We start from the raw sequence: 25,868 nt of genomic DNA, 5'->3' as shown, positions 1-25,868 counted from the left end.
GTGAAAATCAGTTGTGTATAGAAGGGTATTGTGGGAATACGACTGGAAAGTGATAGTCAAGACTGTTTAGTGTCCTGCGGCTTTGGTCTGTCCTCCTTCTGCTTGTTGAGAATGTTCAGCTTGATTCAGCCGTTGCCTCTTAGCCGGGGATCTCCATCGTGGTCTCTGCTGTAGAGATGGGGCAGTTAATGCTGGATCCGGTACACACCAGTCCATGATGGATGTTTCTTCCGGGTTCAGCGCTTTGGTGAAGGGTATGATGTCCTGATGCGCGGAGATCGTGTACATGGTTCCGCGGGTGTTTACAATGAGGGCAAAGGGGAAACCCCATCTGTACCGTAGGTTGCGTGCACGGAGCTGGTCTGTGATTGGCCTTAGGGCCCTTCTCGCTTGCAGAGAGTGCCAGGATAGATCCTGATAGATCTGTATTTCGTGTCCCTGATATAACATGGGACTGGAGGTTTCCCTGAGGTGTTTCAGAATATCTTCCTTTAGAGCGTAGTAATGGATGAGGCAGATAATATCTCTTGGTGTATCGCCTACCGCTGCTTTGAGGCGCAGGGAGCGATTTGCTCTGTCCAGAATAACCGGGGAGTCTGGGGGCTGTGGGGCTCGGCGGATCCGAGTCAGCATTTACCGCCGCCGGCGCCATATTGGTTTCGCCGAGATCCACCACGCGGTCGGAATATTCCCTGAATAAACGGGTGACAGTACCCGATTTTCCTGCAGGGGTCTTCCCGGAATGCTGGGGGGCAGGGTGAGCCTTTTTGTGGTTTCCCGTTGTGGCTAAATACCTCAGTTTTCTGCGTTTTTTTGTCCATGCAGCTCAGGAGCTGAATCAATGTGCTGCCATGTAGCTCGGCTGTCGGCCATGCCCATTCATTATATATAATTAAATATGTTGATTATTTTACATATGGGATTCACTAGATCTGTTATTATAGAACTCCTAGGAACCAACATAGATATCTGGGACTAATTTAGGTATAAACAAATTAAACAATTCCAATATAATAAAAAGTATTATGGATATTCATATTTAATCTTCGCGTTTACCTGATGGAAAGCTTGAAACCAAACATGTGATATTTGAAGTTGGCTATGACACTCAGAAAGATTAAAAAAGGAGCAATATTTCTAAATTAATTCATAAGTCTGGCTAAGATTTCCCATTTTAATCCAGATCTACAGTTAAATGTATCAATGCAATTTAATTGAAAACTTCAAGCACCATAATCACTACAGCACAATACATTGTTAACAATCAGTTTGTGAACGGTTTGACAATTTACCTGGGGTAAGCTAGACGTCAGTAGCAGCCAAGCAAGAGGATCTTGCTAGAGCACTGCCAGGCTTAGCTCAGTGTGAAGATTCTGGCAGCAAGAGAGAAGGCAACAAATAGACCCCAGGTAAATGGCCAATCATTTCACAGATGGTGGAACTAGGCACCCTTTCAGGGTAATTCTGGTGCGATAGTTACTACAGTCAGCCGTGTTTGTTATGATGCTAAAGTGTTTCTTTAATATCTCTACATGTATTCCTAGTGTTTATTAACTAGGCTGTGTAAAAGAGGAGGCATCATTATCACTACAGTTGCCTAACCCTGTTACAAAGGTATAGTCTCTAATTATTGTATCATTGTATTGATCACTTTAGTACCAAAAAACAAAACTGGGGCCATTATCCTAACATATTCAGGATAATCTTAAATCAACTGGAAATCCCCAATACAAAATATCTTACTTATATCTTTCCTATTTCAGACTATATGGAAGCAACATAATTTTGATGTTTATGAATATATCCAAAGAAAAATAGTAATGTGTGTGTAATTCACAGTGTATAAGCCTGAATGTTTAGATACTTTTCCTTTTCCTGTATGACTGTAAGGCACTTTCATTACAGCACGTTATAAAACAAAGCCTTGTGGACCCAAACCAATGATGTATAGTCCCTCACTATCATAATTAGCTTTGCATGATGTGCACATGTACAAAAGAAACTCCACTCCGTTTAGTAATTTTATGAACATTCCAGATTATGTTAACCGTCAAAAATAATGGAGAATGGAAAAAAAACATAATTAGTAATTGCAGTACAAGATTTATTCTATATCACTTCATTAAATGTTTGCATTACACAAGAGAGTATAGTATCATGGTTATCCAATAAACAATTCTTCATTTTAAAAAATCTGTTACTTTCACGAAATATCATGTTAAGATTTGCATATTATACACTTTGAATAATAAAAAAAATATAAGTTAAATAATCACAGCATTTAGTTACTTGCAGAAGTTTCCAGTTTGCGTTTATGAGGCGGATCCTCAATAATTCTGTTTATGTCCACCCGGTTTTTTAGGTCAATTGGCTTATCCCACACAGATAGCTGGATTGTAGGATTGAAAAAAAATACTCTGTCATCTCCAGTCCAGACTATGCACCTGTCCAAATAAAAATAGGATTTTTTTTTTAATATTAACATAGACAATTTGCTCTCTCAGTGATTGAAAGTCAATCAACTTACTCATTATATGCTGGGGCCTCACAGACCCCAGCATGTATCCATTTATTAGATTTATATTCCCTTTCAATGCCACAGAGTAGAGTAGCTCATTGTGCTTTTAATTGCTGCGTCTCTGAAAGAGTTAATTGGTGTTTTGGTGCTTTATTCAAGCAAATGCATTTTTTTCAGTCTATCAAAAAAACAACACCATTTACTTTTTACTAACGGACAATGCAGAAAAAAGTTATGCCGATTAGTAAATTGAACTATTTATTGACACCATCAGTAAACACCTTGCTACATCTACCAATAAATCAAGAATCGTGATTAAATGTGGTCTCATCAGACAAACCCAGATTTTCCGCTACACCTTCATTTCAGTAGGCTGTAAGGTAATAGTTAAGTAATGGATTTTGGAATGACAAACTAGAACAAATCTATGAATGGTTTTTGGACTCACTGATTACTACAATCCTAAATGTTCTGCTTTCAGCTCAAATGACAGCACAGAAATCACTATGTATTTTTATTTGATTAAATTATCTGAACGTGGACTACAAAATTTTCCCAAATTAAAGTGATGTTTACTGCCAATCCATATATTTAAATACCTCAAAGGGACACTCCAAACCCTTAAGCAGCTTGCTGAAGTGATTTATGTGTAAACAGTGCGTATTCTTTTTTTTTTATTTTATTTTTTTAAAGTGCCGATTTCAATAAAAATTAACCTTTTTACATCCCACAGCTGTCAGACAATCAGTCCTGCTACTTCCTGTTTTTCCTTAGCTCAGAGGAGCTAAACTCAAGAGGCAGCAATAGCTCATATCACCTGCCTTGCAAATACTTCTTATCAAACTGTATTGGGAAGTCTGTGATTGGACAGAAAGTCTGTGATTGTTAAAGTCTGAGCTCAGGAAAAAAGTGTAGGGATGGTAAAAGCTTCAGACAAGAGATATGCAGCTTTTGCGAGATGGTTATATATATATATTTCCTCAATGAAAGAAACATATTACTTAAGCTTGGTAAGTTGGCTGCAGACTTGCAACATGTGAATCAATATATCAGAGTCAAATTAGCATTTAAAACACGTATCATTATGGAATAAATTTTTTAAGACTGTTGTCAATACATAACACATTGCAGTTTACAGTATAGGCAATAGAATATTTTTATTTAACTAACAATGCAATACTTTTATGAAAGTAGTCTCTGATAATGAATATGGTAAACGCTAAAAAGTATTCGTTTTGGAGTCATTGGAAAAACTAAATTAACTAAATAAACTAAATAAAAATAAATAATAAACTAATAAACTAAATAAACAGCAAATTAAGTTTTCTGCTTCTCTTCCAGTTACCTAATTAAGACAAGAAATAGCCGTTTTGAGCATCTAATCACTTAAAAGAATATAAAAATAATTTATGCTACAGAAAACACCTAATCTTCTTTGTAAATCTGATACCTACTAATTTGTAACACCTGCATCATGAATGTGCAAACTGCCTACAAAATGAGCACCTGGTAAAGTGGATATATATTTATGTGCCAATAAACAGCTGGGCATGTGAGTTTTGTTGTCAAGCAAAGCAGAAAGCAATTAAAACGCATTGTAAATTTTGCGAGATTCAGTTAGTACCAATAATGTAATGCCGTTGTTGTACATAGTTCTATATTTTTCAATGAAATATTTATTTGCATGAGAGATGTTATGATATGGGGAAGGCTACCCTTAGTATTGAAAATTATGGGTCACTGGCTCACTAAGCATCATGGGAAATGGAATCTACAAATAGTTGCAGTACAAAGGTTAGACATCATTGTGACAAAGTCTCTCTTAAAGTATTTATTATTATATTTATAGTAGCAAGTACTGGTCCTCAAGCCCTCAAACAAATTATGTAACATTCATGAAAAAAAAAAAGATATACTGACCCATCAGTCTTATGGTAAAATGGAGAGCTTATCATTGTAAGAAACATATATACCATAGGCAGTACTAAGAGAGTACACCGTCGTGGAGAATTGCCTAAGACTACAAACTCTCAGAACCCTACTGCTTTCTATAATCATAAAAGAAAAATCATATTTTGTGTATAGATATATTAGCAAAATTGACTTATGTCATATTTCTGATATGATGTCTTTATCTACTGTGTATTTGAAAGAATAATGGTTATGTAGAGACGTTAATGAAAGTAACAGACAATAAAACCAGTTGGATTCAGTCTAAATTGTAGTAATCTGTTGACATGTAAAACAGGCAAATCACAGACACACTGATTTGTTCATCCATAGATTGACAGGTATTTGATTCATTCATGAAGCTGAAGAGATTTTGTGTAAAAGTCTAGAAATCTCTTTGTTGATTTGATAATATACAGTGTGTAGCATTGTTCAATATGATTTTTTTTACAATCCTGCCACATATCAGCTCTGTATATAAAAACACAAGAAGCTGCAATAAATCTGTAACTGGTATACTATATTAATTCTATAGTATTTTTGGAGGCCTTGTAGGAGATGCATGCCATGTTTCTAAATATATAAGCATGTCCAGAATAGTAGATTTCAAATGAATGTAGAAATCATATATCATGATCATATATAATAAATAGTGAGAAAGTAAGAAACTTTAACTGCAATTCTTAATTCCACAGAAATAGCAACAAATGTATAAAGTGTTTGAAGAATGTTGCACTAGTTTAGAGACAATGCATTATAAGTAAAGCAGGTTCCTATGTGTTTACTTTTATTAACAAATGCATCCCATTATGTCAATACTAGACACTAATGCAAGTAACAAGTTCAAGAAGATATGTGATAGACACACTGCTGTGTTGAGAAGCAAAATTAGTTATACAACTATACTTTTACATTTTGAATGGGTAGTTTGGATTGTCCATATGGCTTTTATTTGCCATCAAATTCTTCCTAAACATTTTTATTTTTGATCTTAAAGGCAGAGAACTCAACAGGACAGTTTATAAAAGTTCCAGAAAAAATTATATTAATCCAAACAAAATTAAAAAAAAACTGTTGCTGGATCTCTTTTGGGAATGTTGAAATTATGCCTCAAACTGTCCAGAATGAATGCTTTAAAAACTTTATTCCATAGAATGTGGTGACGTGACCCTGATTTACATTGGAAACAGTGCAGCTAAACAGGCACATATCTTCACCTGTGGGGGGATTGCCCTCAAATCTCCCCTTTGTGGCTCACGACCTCTTGTTATCTACACTTCTTTGGTTTACCCGTCATCTAAAACCTTGGATCTAGTTATTGGCAAAAGCGCTCAAACGGCTCACTAGAGCTCAAAATAAATAAGTGGTGAAGGTATGGTCTTTCCACTAGATGTGACTTTATTGAATTCTTTGGTGTCCCTACTATCCCTACTACAGACACTATGAACCTCAAAGCAATGGTTGCTCTTGAAATGAATAAACTTACTTCATTAGTTATTGACTCTACCAAAACCTTTCATAGAAAGTGTCCAGTCAGAATCCATGGCTGCTAGCCAGCACCTCAATCCTCACTCCTGTTTATCACCTTCTGCCACTTAGTATATTACCTTCCTTACATACATTTGTTCTCCTTTCTACAAAGAACTGATCCCATAGTCTCCTTTCTCATTCTCTCTCTGATTTTGGTTTTGTAGAAAATGATCCTGGCATCTTTTTGTACTTACAAGATGGTGTGTGTACCTGCAGCCTCATGATCACCCATTGGATTTGAAGGTAAGATCCAGTTACACATATTTTTTGTAACCACTCAAGTCATGGTGGTTTACCTTTTCACTTTTTTTCTTTAGGACTTTCCAAAGATCATCCCTCTACAAATAAGTTGTTATACTTGGGTTCTATGTTCTGTAATTACATTAATGCAATATTTGAAATTTTTTTGTTCTACTAAAAATGTTTTACCTTTTAAGGCATATCATTTAAAAAAAATGTTCCATATGGTTATATCCCAGAATTTTAGATTTCTCTCACGAAACAAAAGGCCACTATCATTACAAAATCTGAACAGTATCATAGGCCCTTCATACAAAATCTCGAGAGGCCACTTAGATTTTATGGAGCAGCTTCCGCATTGCGGAAAATGAGTTTCTGTAACAAAAAGTTACATTCACTTTGATTTCATGAAGGAAAAAAATGTACTTGTTTGATGCATGTTTTTCTTGAAGTGAATTGAGAAAGAATGGCAAAATAACTTTTTGAAGTGCATCTTGTGAAGGAGTACATACAAAATGCCTCAAATTTGCGGAAGAATCTAAATGCATTTCTCTATTTAGAAAATAATTTATTGAAAGACTTAAATGCATTCTACAAAGTATTACAGCAAATGATTTAATGTTTGCGTAAAGTATAATTTAGCATGCGCAAGTTCACACCCATCAACTTTTTAAAACAAGTAACTTCATAAAAGCAGCTAATTTTTAGAATTGTCGCTCTTGTTGAAGGTACATTTATTATCCCAGCTGTAGAACAGATTTTTTATGATGTCTCTGCAGAGCCATTTTTCACTAAAACATATCTTTGGCTACAAAAAGTCTTATGCACATTAAATTTAAATGCAAATCCAGCTTTATTATCAGATGTGCCATAAAACTGGTTTAGTGGTTTTGGAGTAAAAAAAAAAAAAAGTAGATTTTCACAAGAATCAATTTTTGGGGATATTGCTCCACATAAGAACAATAAAAAACACTCAACAGAATATCGTAGACTTATTCAAAGTGCAGGTATACATTACAAGTCTATAAAAGCATCTCCTCACTAACTTAATTGCCATCTAAGTAGTCAATAAACCATCAGTAACTGGCAAAATGCCATTTAAAAATACTTTAAAATTCTAAAACAAAACCATTTTAAATTAGGTAAAATTGTATTACATTTTGCAGCAATCTAGCCAGTGTTCCATTAGTAAAGATTTCCATTACCAAATTCTACACCTGTGAGAATGATTTAAGAACTTCTGTGGCTCCCGGAAAATTATGTCGAAAAGTTATCTATAACTTTTCTACTTTTTAAGTCTATGCACAAATTAATTAGGTGTGCATTTTAATGTATTTCTGAGTTTGATGCAGATAAAGAAAAAAATATATCTGTTTTTATAGTTATAGATACAAGCTGCATATTACTGCATTAGATAAAGACAAAACAAATAACTATATATTTGGTTCTAATCTTTGCCGTCTTTAAAGTGTCACTGGCTTATTTCTTTTTCATGAGATGTATACTACAATATGCCTACATAATTGTTAACAGAGCATTATAAACGGAATATATAATAAACATCAAATAGTAACCACAATGAAGTCATTTGATCATCTTACCAAGGGGATCCTGGTACTGGAGTTGATGCCACTGGCTTGTTGCCTTTGGTTGTGCCATCTTCATTTGTTAATCTTACAGAATTATCCTTTAATTCAAGTTGAAGGGAAATAAGACAAAATGGTTATTTAACCCAAAATCTCCTAAAATTGTATATTAAAGTTTCTTTAGTCATAACAATTGTGATATTTTGACAATTGTGATACTTTAAAAAGATTAAACTAGGCACTTTTTTTTTAACCCCTTAAGGACCAAACTTCTGGAATAAAATGGAATCAGGACATGTCAAACATGTCATGTGTCCTTAAGGGGTTAAAGCAGGTACTGAACCACTGGCAGAATGTATGACAAGGGAATGCAAAATATTGGTGAGCTATAAATGTATCATTTAGTTCCTAATAATAGGAGTCACACTCAAATCTAATCAGACTGCTCACTACAGTGCACAGTGGCATTTAGTACATTGTCCCCCATTCACTATAGGAACATTTTTGAAAAATTGCACAGATGATGTCACTATCAGTGCACTACAGAAGTAACGAGCAGCTTTTAAAAAAATAAAAACCTAACCTAGCCAAAATACTGGGGGTTTACTTACAGCATATGATCTGCTAAGAATGGGGTACATTGACATTGTGGCAGACTTATGCAATATATGAACATGTACTGTAACTGAACCCCATTATTTTTGCCTTGGTTAGATTTTTTTTTTAAACCTATTACTTACTCTGAAATTACTGTTTAGTAAATGAGTGAGTGTGCTGGATCTTGTGTGTTGTATGATATACATATATATATATTTGTGTAAGGGGCAAATAGCCGTATATGGAGTAAGGATCCAGCATAAGCGTAGGATAGTATAAAGGGAGCAAGTCGGTTGTGGTGTGCCGAGACCGACGATACGGTAGGCCTGTAAATAAAGAGGGCCCACCAAGGAGTAAGAAAGTAAAGTAAATGGAAAGAAAAGAGAAAGTGTTGAAATGAGGAGTGGGTGGGAGGGTCATTCTGATGCTGACCTCAAGCGATATGAGTCAGGTAAGGGGTGTCCCTTATATAGGGGAGTGAATTAATTTAAGCCCCTCCCACAAATACAGGCCAAACGGCCTTAATACTTGTGTAAGGGGCAAATAGCCGTATATGGAGTAAGGATCCAGCATAAGCGTAGGATAGTATAAATGCCTCCAGAACATTATTTTTCCATAAAACACGCTTTACAGTTATGTATTGTATCTACCTCTCTGTCAGTCTGAAAGAAGATCCAACCATTAATGGCTTTTAAAATGAGCAGTTCTGCTGATTTAAAGAATTAAATACATAAAAATGCATAAAAAGATGTGCCTTATATGCTTGTATCTCTGCTGCCTCAGCTAGGATATTTGGGTATGAACAACTCTACCTGAAAATAATTGTGAATGCTATGCCATTGTGTATCAGTGAAGTAGAGAGTTGAGCATCCCTTTAATATGCTCATTTTGCGGAACTATCACCCTCTGGGCACTTAGGTAAAATTTAAATAGACAAACCTTTTCATCTGACTTCGATGCGTTAGTCCTCTCAGAATGTAAAATCAGTGCAGTTGAGCAAGAGGGTCGATTTGTTTCTTTGTTTTTATCTATGGATATATAATAAAGAACTTTCAGTTATTTAATTTAGGTAAATATCAAATTATTTGTTTCTACGTGTACCCCTGACATTAACACTACGAATGGGTAAAATCTCCATCGTTCTGTGTAACAATGATGACTCAATACCTTTTTTTTTTTGTCAATCTTTCTTTTTATTGAGGCATAATATTGCATGGGTACAGAATAAAGATGGGGAGACAATAAAACGACATGCAGTTATCACAATTCACGATACATCATCTCCGAGCATTGTCAGCCTCATTTTATATGAATAAAGTGTATTAAGGCCTGCGTATAACTGTATTGTTAGGTAGTTAACATAAAAATTATGCTGCTCTTGGAGCCTAATGAGTGATGTAGATATAATCATGTTATTTGTCGCGGTAAGTTAATGCAATTGGATTATTTAAGAGTTGCGTGTTTAGGGATATACTATATTGGTATGTCTCAACTGTGTGTGAGCATAAAGAGTGTACAGCATACTGAGTAAGCCTTAGGTAGTGGTTCTCTTGTAGGCAGCATGAGAGTGTGTGTTTGCCGTGTCAATGTTAGGCTGAGTGCAATATGAGGCTGCACCCCTGTATTCTCTGGTCACCTGCTATTGGACCTGAGGCTAAATAGCAATTTAATACGATGCAACTTAGTGGATATATTGCGTAGGTTTTAGAATTGTGCACATTTTTATATTTTTCATTATGAACCTTAACATGTAAAAACAAGTGTGTGACCAAAATGCAATTATAGAGTAATTCAACAGGCTGATATCCACCCTATGGCGCACTCAGCACCGTGTACTGGTTTGCTGCGATTGCCTGGACTTCAAAAGAAAAATCATAACAAACTTATTTACATTGAAAATATGAAAAGATGTGTTAGCTAAGGTATTAGGTAGAGTCATTGGATACCGGGCATCCCTCGAGTTTGTAAGTAAGTCTGAAAAACTATCGGGTGCGGATAGCTGAAGAGACTGAGTCCGCCCGTGTGGGTAGAGAGTCACGTAACAGTAATAAAAAATAAAAATAAGGAAAATAAGAATAAACTATGTCCGTGATGCAACATCATCACTGGAGAAGTTCTCCTCTGCTACCTGTGTAGAGTCCTATGCAGACGGTCGACAGGGGAAGTATGGTATGCCCGAAAGTGGGTCCAATCTTGCTGAGCCCAAGTTCATGTAGTGGCTGTCGCATAAGAGTTTGCAGTGGGTCGTCGGGGGACAAACTCCGGTGCAGCGGCTGCGTTCCTCCCCAGTGGGCGCGTGGGTCCGGTCTTGCCTGTCCCTGTGGCGGGTGCAGTCGTGGGTAGGTTCAGTAGTTCTAGTGCCTCCGTGGCCTCCTGCATGGTATGGACTGTGTGAGAGTTGCCTTCTCGGTCAAACTGAAGGGTGCGTCCTGGTCCCCAGCGGTACCGGACTTGGTGTAGTCTCAGGAGGGATGTAAATGGGCCCAGGGATCTCCTCCACGCCAATGTCCCCCCCGAGAGATCAGCAAAGAAGGAAAGTGTCATACCCTCAAAGGTAAGTGTTGGTTGGCCTCTAACAGCTGCCAAGATTGCCTGCTTGTCACTGATGGACTGGAACCGTACTATGAGGTCTCTTGTGGCGGTAGTTGGAGCTCTCGCAGACTTTGGCAGGCGGAATATGCCATCGAGGGTGATCGCTTTGGCTGACTTCGGGGTCACTAGCGTGGTGAGAAGCCTCCTTGCCAGGTGTGGTAGTTCCGCCTCTGGGATGGAGTCCAGGACTCCCCTAAGTTTTAGGTTGTTGCGGCGAAGTTTATCCTCCTGGGAGGCCAGTTGTTGCTCGTGGAGCAAGGTTTGCTGCTGTAGGCTATGTATTGCCGCTTGAAGTTCAGCAATCTGTGTAGTGTGAGTATTAACGGTGCCCTCCACAGCTCCCAGCCTGGTTGTCATGAGTTTAAAATCCCCTCTAAGCAGGGCCATATCCGCTGCTATCTTTCTGTGGTGGTCTGCCATGAGTTCCCCTATAGCCTCCATTGTCACTGGGGTGGGGGCTTTCATGGGTGGCTGTGTCTGTATCAGCGTTTGTACCTGTGTGGTCTCAGGCCGTGGGGGGTCCCCATCCTCTCCTTCAGAGGTCTCATCGGAAAAATCGGAGCATCCGCCATGCATGGCTGCCACGTGCGCTCCGGTTGCGGCCTGTGCTTGCCTCCACAGAGCACCGATATCCATGCTCTGTCGGGGTTTTTCGGCTTTCACCTTTTTCGTTTTTCGACCCATTGAGGTTGTGTGGGTCTCGATGGGTATCTGGAGCGGTGTTTTGAGCTGTTTGCTCGTTGTATAAGGGGTTCGGTGGCTCAATTGTCGGGAGCTCTGCTACCATGCGACCGTCCGCTTTGCCCGCTAAGCTCCCTCAATACCTTTTTTTAACTTTTATACATCAGTGCTTTGAAATTATTATTTCTCTGCTGCATCCCCCATATTAATAATACATGTAGCATATTGTTTGCACAGAATGTATGCTACATTCGGTGAAACAAACCACTTGAAGCAGAACAATTCATTATACTCAACAGCCCAGATGTAACATTAAGGACTAGTAATCATCTTACTGTAGAAATTAGGAAAATATTATAACTCCAACTTTGAACTGGATGTTATATTGATTTTACATACCGTATTATTACGTTAATCATTATATTTTAATGTTTATTTTATTTTATATTGTACACCGTTTTTTAATTAGCGCTGGTACCGTACCCCTTTTTTTAGATTCTATTTTGGTATTTTTATTATATTTTAATGTGCCAATTAAGTTAAAGGTGCAGATATTACAAATCTGCTTATATTTAAAATAAATCAATCAATTATTTTATTGAATAAATTTATCATAATAAAATGTAGCTATAGAATAAATATGAAGTTCTTTTTTCAAACTGAATTGGAATATTAATTATTTTCGATACCAATATTACAGACATGATAATAGTATATTGAAATGATGTTACCGGTAATAATCTGAATTATGTTGCACTGCAGTGCTATTAAAAATGTAGCTTTGTGAAAAACACGCAGCATCTTTTCTTAAAGCTAAATAGACAATTTACTTAGTTCACATCAGCTGATATCCATAGAGGTCATTCGCAAGGACAAATGTGGAAATGTAACACTAAAATGTACTAGAATTTAAAGTGAATTCAAAAATTTTATCCAAAGTAGCATAACAACTATTTTGACCGTAAATTTGAATTTCACGGTGAAATCACTTTGAATTCTCACTTTTTAAAAAAAAATTATGTAAGAATCAAGTGGCTAATATGATTGACACCATTAATAATTTTACCATTACAAATTTTGTTTTATCATAAAAAAACCTTTAAAATGATTACTTAATTGCACAATTGCTTATTGGTGTACATGGGATAGATTAACAAGAAAAGTTAAAAATGATCACACATTAATAGTATTGGTAATGCATAATGACAAATCAAGTACTGTAACACAGTTTGCACATTAAAATCAATTTGCTATATTATTTTCAATGACAACAGCAGTGATGGGCATGTTAATATAAACAGAACCAATATAATACACATCCACTTTGACATAGATACATATTTCAAAACATTTCTTTATAATTTTACTGTTTTCCATTCATTGCTTGATACTTTTAAGAATAAGTCAATATATAGATTTTATAGATGGTATTGTGTTTTTTTTTATGGCTGATTTGTTATGACCTTTCTTATTGTTGTGCTAGACAAGCTGACTGAGGTTTTCTTTTCCAGTTAAGCATCTATTAGATGTGATAAATGGAAATTCAAGTCAATGGAAGTAGGTATGTGTATGGAAAAACAGAAACAGGAGTTTGCTATCTTACTTCTTATTAAAATACTAAGGAACATTTCCTTTCAATCCAGCAGATCAAGATGAGGTGGCAATAATCTCCTTAATCTCATTCATTCAACCATTAAGTCTCCATGCCTTGTTAATTTCCAATATCACGTTAACATTTAATTTCTATGAATATGTCTGACTGAACCTGTGTTTTGTTATTACTCAGTATTATTCTTAAAACTGTAATGATCTACTCACTAACTCCCCAATTGCCAGAGTTCCTACCTTTCTCTGGCAAGTCATTCTATCACCTTCTCCCTGTGATTGGTTTGCTGGTAATATTCTGAGCGTCTTTTTGTTATGTGAATACTGTCTGCTAAAAGCCAGGTGACAGTAGTTACTACACTCTGCCAAGCTCCATCTGCAATTCCCCAAAATGGTGAATTTACAACACAATCCCTGATGCTGGCAAGAAGGAGCTCTCTGCACGAGGGTTCAGACAAACAGCATCTCCCACCGGACCACCAGGGATAAGGAATCCCTCCCATCCTTCCCACCGTATCCCCTACTCCTCCTAACTACAACCCATATACTCCAAACTATACATCCTCCTTACGACAATCCCTATCCTTTACACTACAGCCTCTTCCATTAAAACACACAATAGCCCCTGTCTCCCCCCCAAAACACTCAACAGTGCCTATCACCATCAAACAAACATGAAAGTCCCTATAACCCTCCCACACACATTACAGACCCGATTTCCTCCCAATACACATTACTGCCCTAGCCTCTTTATTTATTGCTCCTATCCCTATTAATGTATTATTTTGTGTGTTTATTTCCGCTTTTATCAATAAATGTTCATTAAGAAGCCTGAAATGCTTCCTTAAATATAAATACTATTGGGATTTAGTAAATTTACCCAATATATTATAATTTGTGTTATAATTTGGAGAAAGGAATCTTTCTAGTATTTAGCAAAACTATTTTAGTAAAAATAGAATGGTTTTAGGATGCTACAAACTCATGACATAATAACGAGACAAAGCAGAAAAAGGTCCATCAGAGTTTTCTTGAAAAATTACCCTCTTTGAAGGGTTAAAGGGACAATCAAAATGCTAAAACCACTTCAATGGACTGTTGGTGGTTATAGTTAAATCATTTTAAAAATGTTTAACTTTTTAATTAGGGTTCATCAGGCACCATTTTGTACCTTCTCTCAACTAAACATTGAGATGGAGGCCTCTGCTTAGGGCACCACTGACCTTAGGTCAGACAGAGAGCCTCCTATCCTATCCAACTCTAAAATGGTTTGATTACACAGATAGGGCAGGTGGCAGGAAACTCTTGGCATCATGATCACTACAGTGTGCTGTACTGGTGCTTGGAGAGTTCTTTGAAGTGATCAATTGTGCTCACAAATCATGTGTCTATACTCTCACCTCATTTTCAAGGGATGTCTGTCATATCTTTAAATCAATGAACAAAGACTGACTGGAACTTAAAGACATAATTTAAAAAATGTATTTCCACTAATATACTAATGCATACTACTATCGATTTCTATGAGGTACTTTGCATACAATAATGATTTGTATCAGTGGTTCAGGTGAGGACATAGCAGTGGTATTACACCTCTTCCTGTTATTATTTATTATTGTTTCTGTCATGATGTTTTACACCAGAGCTTTTAAAGGACCTCATTAGTAGGCAATTCTGTGATTGAACCATATAGCCATGTTCATTTTAATAATCTGTCAGTGTTTTTACATCCTTGATATAAAACACAATTTTTATACCCTTAGGATTTTAAAGTATTCTCACACTATTGATGATGATACATTCACATTTTATGTCAGATTTAAATTACTCCAACAGCAGAAAAGCTGCTTTCAAGACCCCTGGGAGTTGAGGATTGCCATAGTGTTTTCCTTCTTTATAAACCAACACCAATAAGTCAAAATCATAAACTAGCAGAAAGTTGCAGAATTGTGCACTCTACATGGAATAGTTCATTGTACATAGTATTGTTTACAAAGAGACTCAAGTATGTTGAGTTCAACCTATATAAACATTTTTTTATGCTGTTGATCCAAAACAAACAATAGCCAGTTATGCCACAATACTAGAAAAAATATTTTTTTCTTAATTCCATAATGCCAATCAGATTTATCCTTGGATCAACTGATCACAAACAAGTTAATTCTATCCTTGATTATTCTGTAAAAAAAAATAAAAAAATAAAGCAACATCCGAGTCTTTTTGCAAACTATATACAGAATCTTATAAGACAACCTTTTTAGATTGAGAATTCTACAACGTTATGGTTCTTGCTGTAAATAACCCTTTCCTCTGCTGTAAGCAAAAACACTTTTCATCCAATTTAAAAGGATGATTTCTTGTCTGCCGTATATTCCTGCTAATAAATAGATTATCAGATAGCATAGTGCTACTGTATCCCATCTGAGAAAAACTTTTTTTTTTTTTAAGAAAGTTGCAACACAAACAGGTTGCTTGGCCCTGTCTTTGGATCTAGACCTAAACCTACTACTGCATATGTCCCTTCTCTATGTTACCAGTCCTTCAGGAGTTAGTGTGGCTGCCAACCACCAATCAGATACTGGATAATGTGACAAATATCTCTTCCTACCTGTACCCCAACACTAAACAAGACTGAGTGCAAGCACAAGACAACACTGCTTATTTGAACAACAGCCAGTAGTAGCCACTAGTAATAATACATCACATTTCTTTTAAATACCTCTTCAAATTCAGGTCTGAAAATTAGAAAAGAGTATTTTTATTTTACTCACTTACCTCCTATTGGCTATATAATCCTGCTGATGACATATCCATGCATACATAACAGTATGTTTGTTAATTTTTGCTAGTAATTTCTGCAAACGCCCATACTCCCTTTCATGCTTTCCTACCATAAATAAGTTTACCCGTTAACTACATTAGGGGTGTTATGCCTTCCTGCAAAAGTTATCATAGTTATCCCGATTCATAGTTATCCCGATCAGGGGACTGCCTGACAACCAAGGCAGATCCCCTGCTGCAAATCCCATGTATCCGCATCATATGATCAAGATGACATCATAATCACATGACCAGATCAGCAGTTTATATTACTGCCTAGGTTGTCAGGCAGGCCCCTCAAGTTATAATTAATTAAAAACACACAATTATGCCACAATAATATATAAATATGCAATAAGTATGCAATTATATATATATATATATATATTAGGGATGTGCATGAGCAAACATTTTTGTAGGATTAGGGGTAGGATTAGAGGTTAGGGTTAGGGGTAGGTTTAGGGGTAGGGGTAGGGTTTCCCTTAAGTTTCCCTACCTCTCCTGTTTTGCCACTTTTCCAAAATCCAAAGCACTTCGGCACATCAAAGGTCCGAATTGCCGAAATTCGTTCAAATTTACATTTGGACCAAAAGAAATTGCACATGTCTGATATATATATATATATATATATATATATATATATATATATATATGGTATTACAAGATACAAATTTGATCTGTTTTTTACATATTGATATTGATATTGATATTAATATAGTAGATGCATTGTTAAACACAGATCTGCACACACCAAACAAGCCATAAGACTTGCTTTATACACAGAAATCTCACTTTACAGTGCTGTTACTACTGCAAGGGATTCTGGGTGGGCATATGCAAATCCATTGCAGTAGTAACAGCACTGTAAATGTGAGATTTCTGTGGGTAAAGCAAGTTTTATGGCTTGTTTATTGTATGTAGATTTGTATTTAACAATGTACTTACTATCAATTTACGTCAAGGGGATGGGGTTTTCAATTATCTTTTTTTCCCACTATAACTCTGTTGGTTTGTGCTCTGATACTAAAATATCAGTACAAATATCAACATTAATTGATTAATTAATTAAATATATATATATATATATATATATTTATACATTTTTTTCATGTGTATATTTATGTATTATTTTCACATTGTTATGTGATTTAATTAATTCTATATTGTGGCCCTGCCTGACAACCCAGACAGAAAATGCAGAGAATTAAATTTGCAAGCCCTATTTTGACACTGTAACTTTCGAAAACCCCATACAACCTGTACATGGTGGCTACTGTTGTACTCATGAGACATAGCTAAACACAAAAATCTGTGTTTTAGAGCATTATAATGTATAATAATGATACTACAGTTTGTTTGCGAAAAATGAAAAAACTAATATGAACTCTACATTAGGCCAGGGTTTGTTAATAAGTGGCTGCTAGAAAAGATTGGATTTTTGAATACCTTAAAAAAGTTTGGATTTTGAATAACCTGGATTGCGTAATTTTATAACTGTAATGCCACGTCAGGGCTAATTTTCATTCCTGGGCTGCCATATGGTCTCAAAGGTAACATAGGCCCAGGAAACCAATCTAGCCAATGTCAATATGTAAAAATTGAAATGGGCAAGCTCTTTATTTGACCCTGAAATTCTCCAAAAACACCTTGAATCCTGTACATGAGGGGCATTGTTGTACTCGTGGGAAATCACAGAATACAAATGTGTATTTTACTGCAGTAAAAGCTAACAGTATTATGACATTCACAGTTGAAATGCCACGCAAAACTTATCACATGACATTTCTTAATTTCTATTTTGAGATTTTATCCATATTCCTCAATATTTGAGGTGAAATGAATGCCCATTTTCTCCTAAACAACATAATATATAATAAGTGTGGGTTCACGTAATATGAAAGGGGTAAATTATGATTGGACAGACATATAGCGCAAATTCTAGGTTTTGTTTTGTTTTTGTTTTGGTCATAACTTGTACATTTATCTCCATCCTTAAGGGGTTAAAGAGTATGAGATAAAGTAAAGATAGTAGATTACAAAATAATAGGTAAGAACATCCCATTGGTTTCCATGGTGACTAACTTCTACTTAGACGTATATCCCACATTCCCCTTCATGTATTAACTTTGGAGTTACTAAATGAATACAGATGCTTTATATTGGTGTCAGATGAGGTAGAAATCTACACTGTTTTGCTCACCCCATGGCACTATATAGGATTATGTAAAATTACAAAGGTCCGTGCATGCAAACTAGCTATCTCGTGCAATGTTTAATGGTCCATACAACTTAAGTAATACAAAACACACAATATTTACAGGCCTGGTGATGGCATTTGTCAATCTAAGCAGGGAAATGTATATGAAAGTGTTTAGCATGTCTTTGTAGATCAAAAGAGTTGACTACCCATGGCAGAAATACAGTTTCCTAATGTCTATCGAGGTAAAGAGAAAAGTATGTTAAATTGCAGTCTATAAAAGCTCTTTCTATGCATCAGTTAATTTTTTAAGTGTGTCTGAAAGATATATTATGCTTGGCTTATGAGAGCAAATATGGCTAATGCAGCAATAATTACCATCTCCTTTCGCAAAATCAGCTAAGAGGAAGAGCTGACCTGTTAATGGGTCATTATAGGATTACTGCCACCGGACTAAAAGGTGTCAGCTTTAATGCTTCCAATAAAAGAACAATGATTGAAAGTTTTCTGCTATATGAAATCAATTTAGAAAAGAACACACTGTACATCTACCAACGGTGATTTGAGCAGAGATAGTATTGTCTTCATATTAGAAAGACACAGCATTTACTAAATTAGAATTGCGGGGAAAATGGTACCAAATCAATCTAGCAGTCCCAAAGGCTCAATTAAGAATCAAATGTAAGTCATGCTTGTGGCAGCTGCTACTTTCTTGAAACCAGAGATCTGGAAAATTTTAGAAGTGAAACTGTACTGGATTGCAGAAAAGATAATTCAGCAAATTTATAGCTTAAGTTTTACTAAATCTTAGTGGTATTTGGGACAACTAATAACCTTTGGGAATATACCGTAGTTTCATTATTTCACCCCAAATGTTGCAGAGTAAAAAGGATTGAATGGTCATTTTTTTCTTTGGTAAAATTTGAGAATTAGATTCAATATTTTTTTTACAAAATATGATTTAGAATGAAAAGGAAAAAATTATTAAAAAAATTATTATATTATTTCTGTTTAACGTCAATATAAATGGTAGTATTTTCCTCTTTCGTATACGACTGTATAACTTGACAATTAATGAATAGTGATGTCGCGAACATAACATTTTCCGTTCGCGAGTGGCGAACGCGAACTTCCGCAAATGTTCGCGAACGGGCAAACTGGGTGAACCGCCTTAGACTTCAATAGGCAGGCGAATTTTAAAACCCACAGGGACTCTTTCTGGCCACAATAATGATGGAAAAGTTGTTTCAAGGGGACTAACACCTGGGCTGTGGCATGCCGGAGGGGGATCCATGGCAAAACCAGAGTCTGGTTTTAATCCATAAAGGGCATAAATCACCTAACATTCCTAAATTGTTTGGAATAACGTTCTTTATGGTATGATGTTGTATCGATAAGGTAGTGTAAGGGTTACGCCCGCTTCACAGTGACAGACCAAACTCCCCGTTTAACGCACCGCAAACAACCGCAAACAGTCCATTTGCACAACCGCAAACTACCCATTTGCACAAGGTTGGATACCAAGCTAGCCATGTCCCGTTCCTTGTTCTCACTGAGACTCTTCCTCCACCCAGCCAAGTACAACACCCAGGGTCCCCGAAAGGTGACAACAAGCCCCCTGCATTTTTTTTTTAAATGTACACTACTGTTACACCAGATATGAGTTGCACTGGTGTGAAACTGTGCCCTGGCAGGCCCTGAAACACACACGTGTGAAGGAAACTGACTGCTATTATTTCACAGTCAAAAAAGTTTTTTGTTTTTTTTAAATGCAAGCTATTGTGACACCAGATATGAGTGGTGGCACTGGGCAAGTGGGCACAGTATATGCTGTGAGCCTGACACACACGCTGGAAGACAGGCAACTGCAATTAGATTACACAGGAAAAAAAAAAGCAGACTGATGTTCTAGCCCTAAAAAGGGCTTTTTGGGGTGCTGTCCTTACAGCAGAGATCAGATGAGTCCTTCAGGACTGTAGTGGACACTGAATAAACTAGCCTAGCTATCGATTTCCCTATTAAATCAGCAGCAGCTACACTGTCCCTCCTCTCACTAAGAATGCAGCTTCCGGGGGGCGGGGCCTAGCTGTCATGAAGGAAAGACACACTTCGTGTGAGCTCCCTCAATATCTCATTTTAAGCAGCTATCAACAAGCGAATTTCACCCCAGAAGGGGATGACCCAGCAATGTTGCTCCTACCTGACCGACCCGACATGCTTAATAGCGGTCAGCAACTCTACAGAGTCTTACTTACCTCCGCGTGGCAAGTGTGGCCTGGTGCTCACCGGGCGGGAGAGGCGGACGATCTCCCAATCCTGGGATGCCCAGGAGCAGCTACTTCCCAGCAGGAGCTCCGTTACCCCCCCTCGGACTGGTGGGGGTTATCCCGGTCCACCCCTGAGAGGCTGTCTGGAGCTAATGGACGCACAGAGCACAGCCGCCCAGGCTGACATACTCATCTGCGACTCTGTCAATATGGCAGCAGCCGCATGTCCTCCTGGTACCAGCAAAAGCATGGCAGGATATTGAGTCTAAGCTGGACAGACTCTTTAATCAATTTTGGAAGCAAATAAAAAGCAGGAAGCCCCAACAAGCTCCACTACAGCCCCAACAAGCTCCACCACAGCTAAGCAAAGCAGTCTCCATTAAAATCCACCAACGCAAAAGGCGTCGAAGACAGGACCAGAGGCACAAACAGAAAGGCAGAGCCTGCCCCACGTCAAGCACTCGCCTCCACCTTAAGCCACCACAATCCCGCACCGGCCGTGAAGCACCACCGGGACAGATCCGACCACCCGACAAAACACGCTTCCACCACCTCAAGCCGCGAACCCGGCACTCAGCCAGAGATTTGCCTTTGTTGTTCCAGGTATCAGGGACTACCAGGGTCTGCACCTGGTGCCCAGAAGGTAACGGATGAGCACAAGCAGTAAACAGCAGTCTGCCAAGCATGTCCCACTTTAGCCGATCCTCCACACCCTGCCTTTGATCACATGAACTGCTCTCTGCACATTAACTAATCGTAAAGTAGCAAGCGTTTAAACATGTCATTATTTCACCTCCTAAAGAATTTATTGTCGTAGTTCCTTACATGCCACACTTGATTTATAATTAGTGGTGGAGCTGCTGATATAACTACACAGTTGATAACGTGCAAGTTACACCCTAACATGACAGCCATCTTTCACAACAATGTACTGCTATATACTCATACCCTCAGTGCAACTAGCCATGATATATGCACATTCAGCCTAGCATGCTCAGATATAACACACTTCTGTCTAAAAAAAAAAAAAGAATGCAGCTTCCGAATGAATCTAAAATGGATGCTGTCCAGGAGGTGGGAGGGTCTGGGAGGGAGAGTCTGCTGATGATTGGCTGGAATGTGTCTGCTGACTGTGAGATACAGGGTCAAAGTTTACTCAATGATGCCAAATAGGGGGCGGACCGAACATTGCATATGTTCGCCAGGAACTATTCGCCAGCGAACTGTTCGGGACATCTCTATTGGTCATGCTACTCCTCTTCAGCTTCTGGCTTGCATGCAAGAGAGTACAGCACTTTGGCTTATGGGGAATTACACAAGGCCGCGGGATCCTCCATAGTCCCAGCCAATGCCGTGCAGCCATCACTGATGACAGCTGCAAGTCTTGACAAAAAATATTTGCCTTGTGCCAACAAATGTACCTACTTTATCTCTGTATATTTCTATTTACTGGGTTGGAATGTCATTGGAATTCCAACACAGTCATAATGAGTACTCATTTTTAATATGGGAGTGACAGTGCCACTTTAAATATGAATACAAAAGGTTAAATATCAGGAGCAGATGGAACTACAAGTGAATACACTAAAATAAAAGCATCTGTGAATTAGAAATAGTTTGTTCACTATTGTTTAATCACCATAAAAATATATATAAATATATAAAAATAAATATATATGTATTCTTTTGACATGGTACCTCTGGTTAGAATTAATGTTTGCTAATTCATTTATGACCAATTAAATATTTATTCCATTGTCAAGATTATGATGCCAGCTATTGGGGATCCATCGACAGCAGGTTTTATTCTCTAAATATTTTATGGTTTGATTATTGATGCTATATCAGAATCCGTGTCTGTCTAACAGGGTTTTTTAACCTTGTCATAGAAAGATAAAGTATGACTTAAATTGTAGTATAAATCTAGTCATTTCAGATGAAAATGAGCTCAAGCAGGCTTCTCTTGTCCTCTTTCTTTAGATATTTTATTTAGTGAACACTAAAGTATCACGGAACTTCCAGATAGTAATTGCATAACTTAACTTGCATGTCTTATTTAGACATTGCTTACAGATGAAAAGGTCTACTATTGTTTGTGTCAATGATTCCTGAAAAGGAAGGTATTTTGTCCTTTATAATGTTCTATTTAACACCTCTAAATGATGTCCTGATGATGCAATATGCACGTAATCCACCCTAAACAAAGGTTCAATGAGACAAAATTTAATGTAATTACTTCTGATAATTACCAATGATAAGTCAGATAAGTCAGAATTGTCCCAGTAACAAGGTATTCTGTAAATCTAAAATATGAATGTAATTAAAGGGACACTTTAGTCACCAGAACAACTACAGCTTATTGAATATGTTCTGGTGAGTAGAATCATTACCTTCATGCTTTTTGCTGTAAACACTGTCTTTTCTGAGAAAATGCAGTGTTTACATTACAGCCTAGAGATAACTTCACTGGCCACTCCTTAGATGGCTATTAGAAATCCTTCCTGGGTCATGGCTGCCTAAAATGCATCCAAACATTCAGTATCCCCTCCCTCTGCTTGCAGACACTGAACTTTCCTCATAGAGATTCTTTGATTCAATTCCTCTCTATAAGGAGATGCTGATTGGCCAGGGCTTGCTCTGCCCCTGATCTGCCTCCTTGTCAGTCTCAACCAATCTATGGAGAAGCATTGTGATTGGATCAGGCTACCACTTCTGCTGATGTCAGCAGACAGCTTGTTTTTTTCTGAGGCAAACATCATGCAGAGTTACAGCTTCAAGCTTGAATACAGAAAGATTTTGCTATATTTTGGGAGGCATGATGGGTCCAGCGTTGCTAGATGGTGGTTTTATCCCTATAGGGTCAGGAATACATGTTGGTGTTCCTGACCCTATAGTACACCTTTAAATGACCAATTCTGGGCATTGGTAATAGCCAGGACTTTCTCCTGACTTCACTTTTTATGTTTTGTTTTGTTTGTTTAATAATGTTATAAAGAAGGAACGTTTGATAATTGCATGTTTTGTGCCAAATTTACTGAGCTAGAATAATAGTCGAGTTAGTGATTTTTTCCAGTTCAACCATTTGCAGGTTTTCTATCAAATATGATTAGGAAAAATTACAAAAAATATTTCAAAAAACAACAACACATTTTTACTATTTTGCATAGAGCAAAGTATGCATAACTTGCCCAGCTCAAGAAAGGTACTCATTTGTCCTGATTTAAGGAGTACGTCTGCTTAGTTTGTACATTGTGAACATTTTAATCTTTGAAACATCATTTCAGTTTGGTATGTTTGGCATCAAACTTTAAAGTGTTACTCCAACCAGCATGACGACTACATCCCTCTGTAGTGGTTATGATGGTAGGAGTACCCTTGACTCATTCCCCAGTAATGGGGTAAACCATTTTGTAATGGTTTGCTCTCTTACGCTAGTGTCCTGTGATGTAAATCTGCAGAAATTGAATGTCATAAATCTACAACATCTGGGTTCTGCAGAGCTGAAGCAGTCATCTGGCTATTTTCAGCCATAGAATGAGCAAATGTGCAGCAAAATTTGCACAGAATTGACATTAGCTGTTGTTCCCGGCTGGTTAATAGTACCTCCATGATGCTGTGGGATATGGAGCAGCCGAGGGTCAGAAGGGGAAGGGGGATGGGTGGGTTAATCTCCATATGTGCAGTGTTTCAAAGTGGTTTGTGCACATGCAGACTCAACTGAAGTGGTCATGGTGCTTGGAGTAATCCCTTAATAATGGTCACAGAAACTAAAACTACCACACAAAAGTATATATTTTTTTTATAAAGTAGACATATTTGGGTGTTTACCCCAGGATTATATTGGCATTTTCCATTCAGCTTTTTTTACCAAAAATTTTTTTTATATTTTTATGCTTTTAATGTTTTCGTCCACACATACAAATAAAACACATTTTAATGCACTTTACAAAACTGATACATTGTTGTTACTATGCTACTGATATGTTGCTGTTACTTTCCCATGTACCCAAGGTTCCATATCTCCTAAATTTTCCTGTCAGGATTTTTCAAATTTACAAGGTCAAAATGGAGACCTATTTAGTTTTCAAAGTTTGAAATGAATACAATATTGACTTGCTGGACAAATTTCTCATTTTGGACCATTTTAGAAGCTCATCAATTCAATCCCACCATTAAAGCCTATTTTTTTGCAAATCAGGTGTGCTCAAGAATCTACCATGGTATATTATAAGTGTAGCCGTACATATAGTTTTTGTTTACTCTTTCTTTACTTTAAGTGCATACATGGCCTTATTTTGCTGTAACTGAATAATGGGGAATTGTTAGTTATAGGAATCTAGGTGCAGTGTTTTTTTTTAGTTTTAACCCTGAAATGTGAAACATTAACTGTAATGTTTCTATTGCAGGGTTACATCTACCTCTAGCAGCTTTCTTCCTGACAGCCATTAGAGGTACTTCCTCTGCACTGACTGAGAAACCTGGGTCATGTGATGCGGAAGCTCACAGGAAAACATTGAATTTTGTGCATTCTTTTGTGGAGCATTTGGATGTGCATGCAGCACTCCCTGCTCATGCACATCAGTTAACCCCTTAAGACCGCAGCCAAATGTACAAGTTGTGAACGAAACAAAATGTAAACAAAACCTGGCATTTGCGCTATATGTCTGTCCAACCGTAATTCACCTCTTTCATATTAAATGCACCCCCCCTTATTATATATCATTTTATTCAGGGGAAACAGGGTTTTCATTTAATATCAAATATTTAGCTCTGAAACATAATTTAATATGAAAAAGGGAAAATGAAAATGGGAGAAAATAAGATTTTTTTTAATTTTTTTAGTTCTACATGATATTTTAACTGTCAATGTCATAATACTGTTTGCTTTTACTGCAATAAAATACACATATTTGTATTCAGCAAAGTCTCACGTGTAAAACAGTACCCCCTATGTACAGGTTTTATGGTGTTTTGGGAAGTTACAGGGTCAAATATAGCACATTACATTTGAAATTGAAATTCGCCAGATTGGTTACGTTACCTTTGAGACTGTATAGTAGCCCAGGAAATAAACATACATCCATAATGGCATACCATTTGCAATAGTAGACGACCCAAGGTATTGCAAATGGGGTATGTCCAGTCTTTTTTAGTAGCCATTTGGTCACAAACACTGGCCAAAGTTAGCGTTAGTATTTGTTTGTGTGTGAAAAATGCAAAAAACGCCAATTTTGGCCAGTGTTTGTGACTAAGTGGCTACTAAAAAAATACTGGACATACCCCAT

The 25,868-nt window shown here is 37.1% G+C and overlaps 1 protein-coding gene across 1 annotated transcript in view; it reads right to left on the bottom strand.

Moving 5' to 3' along the window:
- TCERG1L (transcription elongation regulator 1 like) overlaps positions 1–25,868 on the bottom strand; it is a 173,870-nt gene that overhangs the window by 20,804 nt on the left and 127,198 nt on the right. The window contains exons 6-8 of the mRNA XM_063434162.1: positions 9,361–9,449; positions 7,840–7,925; positions 2,290–2,444 (exon numbers count right to left, since the gene is read on the bottom strand). Of these exons, the coding sequence (XP_063290232.1) occupies positions 2,290–2,444; positions 7,840–7,925; positions 9,361–9,449 (330 nt within the window). The remainder of the gene's footprint in view (positions 1–2,289; positions 2,445–7,839; positions 7,926–9,360; positions 9,450–25,868) is intronic.

Source organism: Pelobates fuscus, chromosome 10 (assembly GCF_036172605.1).
Source record: "Pelobates fuscus isolate aPelFus1 chromosome 10, aPelFus1.pri, whole genome shotgun sequence".
Taxonomy (NCBI): domain Eukaryota; kingdom Metazoa; phylum Chordata; class Amphibia; order Anura; family Pelobatidae; genus Pelobates; species Pelobates fuscus.
The sequence above is the reverse complement of the archived record's forward strand: the minus strand, read 5'-3'. Positions and strand labels throughout refer to the sequence as shown.